Source organism: Rhipicephalus sanguineus, chromosome 6 (genome assembly GCF_013339695.2).
Source record: "Rhipicephalus sanguineus isolate Rsan-2018 chromosome 6, BIME_Rsan_1.4, whole genome shotgun sequence".
NCBI lineage: Eukaryota > Metazoa > Arthropoda > Arachnida > Ixodida > Ixodidae > Rhipicephalus > Rhipicephalus sanguineus.
In genome coordinates this window covers 95954577-95960178 of record NC_051181.1, presented here as the reverse complement: position 1 = coordinate 95960178, position 5602 = coordinate 95954577, and the positions used below count along the sequence as shown (strand labels likewise).

At 55.4% G+C, this 5602-nt stretch overlaps 1 protein-coding gene across 1 annotated transcript; it reads left to right on the top strand.

Moving 5' to 3' along the window:
* The first annotated feature begins 206 nt into the window (after positions 1–206).
* LOC119397976 (uncharacterized) lies at positions 207–1164 on the top strand. Its single transcript, XM_037665259.2, has one exon. The coding sequence runs from the start codon at positions 217–219 to the stop codon at positions 1084–1086; it is 870 nt and encodes a 289-aa protein (XP_037521187.1). The 5' UTR covers positions 207–216; the 3' UTR covers positions 1087–1164.
* The last annotated feature ends 4438 nt before the right edge of the window (positions 1165–5602 follow it).

The following is a 5602-nucleotide window of genomic DNA, read 5'->3' as shown; positions in this document are numbered from 1 at the left end:
TCGCTCTTGCACGAGGCAGGTGCCGCTGCGACGAGCCTGCGCGCGCTGGCGTTCGAAAGAAAGGAGATTAAAATACTTCTGGTCAAGGCGGTCGTGTCGGGCTCGCTCTCTCTCTCTGGCAAGACCGAGACTTCGCCGGTCTGTGAGGTCGCCCATCGCCACAGTTTGGTGACCCGGACGTGATTGTGGCCATACGTTTCCGTGGCAGAAGCGACCATGGAACAGACTGACGGTACAAGTTCTCGAGACCAGAACCTTCCCGAGCAACGCGGTGAGCCTTCCTGCTCAGCCATCGCTGTCCGCCTTCCTCAGTACTGGGACCAGCATCCATCGGCGTGGTTTCTTCAGGCGGAATCACAATTTCAAGTTGCTGGTATCCGCTCCCAAGCTACGAAGTTCCACTACGCTGTTGCGGCGCTCTCGCCCACCGCCATTGACGAAGTAGCAGATCTGTTGAGCAACCCGCTGTCTGCGAACGCCTACGACGATCTCAAGACGACCCTGCTACAGCGCACGGCAGTTTCACAGCGTGCTCGCATACAGCAGCTTCTGTCCGCTGAAGAACTCGGCGACCGACGCCCCAGCCAACTTCTTCGCCGAATGAAGCAGCTGCTCGGAGACAACGCGAGATCCGTCGACGACGCGCTGTTACGCGAGCTGTTTTTACAACGACTGCCGGCTAACGTGCAGATGGTTCTGGCAACAGCTTCTACCATGGACCTCACCGGACTTGCCGCGTTGGCCGACAAGGTGATGGAAGTAGCCACGCCAGCCATCGCAGCCACGACACCGTCGACTGGTGAGAGTACCACCACGCTGCGAACTCTTCAGTCTTCTTCGACAGCCCAGTCACCGCTCGACGCCCTGTGTGAGCGTCTCGAACGCATCGTCTCTGCAGCAGAACATCGCCGCGCGTCACCTCACCGTTCACGCCACCGAAGTTCCAGCAAGCCGAGACGCACACCCACTAGCCGTGACGCGTCACCAACGCCTGGCATCTGCTACTACCATCGCCGTTTTGGAAACGACGCTCGTCACTGCCGCCGTCCTTGTGCGTGGCAGGGAAACAGGCCGGCCGACCTCTGACGGCGACCAGCGGTCCGGCCCAGCATACAAGTCGCCTCTTCTACCTCACGGACAGAGCTACAGGACAACGTTTCCTAGTCGACACTGGTGCAGACGTAAGCATTATTCCTGCTCAACGCTCCGACCGAAAAACGACACCTGTGTCGTTTTTGCAAGCTGTCAACGGTACCAGGATTCCAGTCTACGCATCACGCTCCGTCATGCTCAATCTTGGCCTCCGACGAGCGTTTCGCTGGATTTTCCTGGTTCCAGATATCCGACGCGCCCTCATCGGAGCTGATTTCCTGCACCACTATGGACTCCTTGTCGACGTGAAACACCGTCGTCTTATCGACTCTGTTACCCACCTGACCGTTACCGGCGCCCTTGCAACAACCATATCGCCGATCGCGCCCATATCTTCTATGCTGGAAGAACCTTTCGCCGAGCTCCTCCGTGAGTTTTCCACTTTGACGCGCCAGCCGGACTGGACGCAACCGGTCCAACACGACGTTTGTCATCACATCGTCACCTCCGGCCCTCCGGTTTATTTTCGACCTCGGCGTTTGTCCCCTGAGAAACTCAAGGTTGCCCGCGCGGAGTTCGAGCACATGCTCGCACTCGGGATCATCCGACCTTCTTCTAGCAACTGGGCGTCTCCGCTTCATATGGTGCCGAAGAAGTCTGGGGATTGGCGTCCATGTGGCGATTACCGGGCGCTCAACAACATCACAGTTCCTGATCGCTACCCGCTTCCGAATATCCAGGACTTCACGGTAGCACTGCACGGTGCGACGATCTTTTCTAAGATCGATCTTGTTCGCGCCTATCATCAACTGCCAGTCGCCGAAGAAGACATCCCGAAGACCGCCATCACCACACCTTTCGGTCTTTTTGAATTCCTCCGCATGCCCTTCGGCCTACGGAACGCTGGCCAATCGTTCCAGCGTTTCATCGACTCCGTCACCCGGGGTTTGCCATTCGTCTTTGCCTATATCGACGATCTCCTTGTCGCAAGTCCTTCCGCTGAAGAACATGTTCAACAGCTGCGGTTGTTATTCTCCCGCCTCGCCAGCCGCGGAATCGTCATCAACGCCGCCAAAAGTGAATTTGGTCGACAGGAACTCGAGTTCCTTGGACACGTAGTCGATGCGAACGGCATTCGACCACTGCCGTCCAAGATTCGCGTCGTCGAAGATTTTCCACAGCCGACAACGATGACCAAACTTCGACAATTTCTCGGGTTCTTCAATTTCTATCGACGGTTTATACCCGATTGTGCACGACTGGTCGCCCCTCTAGACGGTCTTCTCAACTCCAAAAGGAACCAAGCGCTTCAGTGGACTGAAGAAGCCGCCCACGCGTTCACAAGAGTCAAGAGTGCCCTCGCCAGTGCAACACTCCTGAAACATCCGAAACCAGATGCACCGACTGCTATCATGACAGACGCCTCGAACAACGCTGTCGGCGCCGTTTTGCAACAATTCATCAATGGTACATGGCATCCGCTCGCTTTCTTTTCAAAGAAGCTGAAGCCTGCACAGAGCCGTTACAGCGTTTTCGGCCGCGAGCTGCTCGCCGTGTACTTGGCTGTTCGACACTTCCGGCACTTCCTAGAAGGTCGTCAGTTTAGCGTCCTGACCGACCATAAGCCCCTTGTGCACGCGATGAACCGATCTGCGTCCTACTACTCGCCTCGCGAGAGTCGACATCTCTCCTACATCTCGGAGTTTACCACAACGTTCCGTCATGTCAAAGGCACCGACAACATTCCTGCCGATGTTCTGAGCCGCGTCGATGCAGTCTCCACAGCAACTGCAGAGCCTTCCATTATCGACGTCGGCCTACTCGCTACTCACCAGCGTGACGACACCGAGCTACGTACCCTCCGAAATTCGTCAACGTCCCTGAAGCTGGAGGACGTCGTTTTGACTTCAGATGGTACATCGGTAGTGTGTGATACTTCTACCGGCACACCCCGACCTTTCATCCCGGAACCGCTTCGCAGACGCCTGTTCGACGCTGTACACAGTCTGTCGCATCCCGGAATTCGCGCTACACAAAAGCTCATTTCCAGTCGCTACGTTTGGCCTCAGCTAAACGCCCAAGTTCGCGACTGGGTGCGCTGTTGTTTGCCGTGTCAACGCTCCAAGGTCCAGCGCCATCCCATTCCGCCTGCGAAGTTCTTCCTTCCACCGGACGCGCGTTTCGACACCGTACACTTGGACCTGGTCGGCCCTCTCCCACCTTCCAAGGGCTACAGTTACATACTGACATGCATCGACCGCTACACACGGTGGCCAGAAGCTACACCCATCGCCGACATATCAGCGCCCACAGTTGCAGCAGCCTTCGTGTCGACATGGATTGCGAGGTTCGGCTGCCCATCTACCATAGTCACCGATCGCGGTCGGCAGTTTGATTCGGCGCTCTTCAACGAACTCCTCAAGCTTCTCGGAACGACACGCCTCCGCACGACCTCTTACCACCCACAAACCAATGGGCTGGTCGAACGTTTCCACAGGCATCTAAAGTCCTCCCTCATGGCACAAGGATCACCAGAGAAGTGGGTCGTTCAACTGCCACTCGTTTTGCTTGGCATTAGAACTGCCGTCAAAAGCGATCTGGGCTGTTCCTGCGCCGAGTTGGTCTACGGCAGTTCGCTACGCCTGCCATGCGACTTCTTCGAAGCCTCCGCCAAAACACCTGTGCCATTAGCCGGAGACTACGTTTCCGACCTGCAAAACATCTTCCAGCAGTTACGCCCCGTGCCTACACGCCCGCACGAATCGAGAGCTCCTTACGTGTCTCCGCAGCTCACCTCTGCTACACACGTTTTCGTGCGCAACTGTGCTGTGCGGAAGCCTTTGCAGCCGCACTACTCCGGGCCGTATCGAGTTCTGGAGCGTCGTCCGTCGACATTCGTCGTCAACGTCAACGGCCGGGCCGACACAATCGCTCTCGAACGTATCAAGCCTGCCTATTTCGAAGCAACGTTGCCATCGGCCCCACCATCGTGCGACGCAGCGCTACTGTGTCCCGGATCGCTGCCTTCTCATGCGACACCCAAAACATCCCGTGTCACCTGGAGTTATGATCGCTCGTCGGATTTTCCTCCTCTCTAGGGGGGGAGCCCTCTGTAGCGGCAGCAACATCGGCGTCGCAAAGAAGAGGATGGAGACGCTCGCTCTTGCACGAGGCAGGTGCCGCTGCGACGGGCCTGCGCGCGCTTGCGTTCGAAAGAAATAGAGATTAAAAATATGGCCGCGTATCTGCGTGCTTCGCTGCAAATGTCGTCTAAAGACGATAGAAGAGGCGCTGCCGTGAGATATGAACGCATCTGGCAATACGTCGGGAAACGTGAATGCTGTGTTGCGGGCTGGTAGTCCCGGCGCAGCAGCAGGCGAAGACCGGCTGTGACCAACGTGACCGGCGGGGACGCCAGCCATCCCGAACACGCGGTTTGGCGCAAGCGCCGAAGCAGAAGAAACGTCCGAACTCAACGAGTACTCTCCACACACTCTTTATATTCCGTCGCCTGGGTAAAGCAGGAATGCCAGAGGCGGCGCCCATGGCATTCGTACAGTGCAATACTGAACCGAAACCGAAACACAACAATGAGCTCGTGCAGAGGGCACGGAGGAAGCCAAGTTTCGGCGCAGTCGCATTTCCGCGCAGCTTAAGAAACTAGGGTCTCTAGAATTACGTATTATGTATTTTCTATTAAAGGAACACACCACCCAATACTTACTTGTGATGTTGCGCCTCAGATATGCGTATGTTTGCTTTTTGATCAACAATGTACACCAATTATGAACCTAGTCAGCCGTTCACGATGGCTGGCCCTTGGGCAAGTGGTTCAACTTTGGCCGAGTGATTGAATCGAGGGACGTGCCGACAAACAGAAAGACAGACCAAAATTTCTGCGTTTAAGTTCCCCCAGAAAGACTATCGTCTTTAAATACTTCTGATCAGGCGGTCGTGTCGGGCTCGCTCTCATCTCTGGGGAGCCGAACTTCGCCGGTCTGTGAGGTCGCTCATCGCCACAAGATGTAGGGTATCCTCGTGATGCAGTGGCTACGGTCGCTGAACGTTTAAAGAAGTTCTATTGTGTTAAGTCCGAGCATGGTTGCAGAAAGCGATAGGAAGCAACGTGCCGTAGGTATACCGTACATTCATTGCGTGTCTCACAGGCTAAAGAAAGTAGGAAGTAGATACGGCGTTAATGTTGTTTTCACGGCTGCCAATAAGCTAGGTAACATTTGTGCCGCTGTGCAGAGGAAGAATGAGCGAGTAAAAGACAAGAAGCGGACCAATATTTGTTTCGTAAAACACACCAACAAATGCACCGATTGCCGTAAGAGTGTGGTGTATAAGGTCCCTTTCAGCTGCGGCCGCTTCTACGTAGGACAAATGGGCCGATGCAATAACCAGAGATTGTTGGACATAAGAGATCGCTAACAGGAGGCTCACCTTCTAATCTACCTTTACATTGTCGAGATTGTAAGTGCACGCCAAAATTCGATGAATGCGCAGT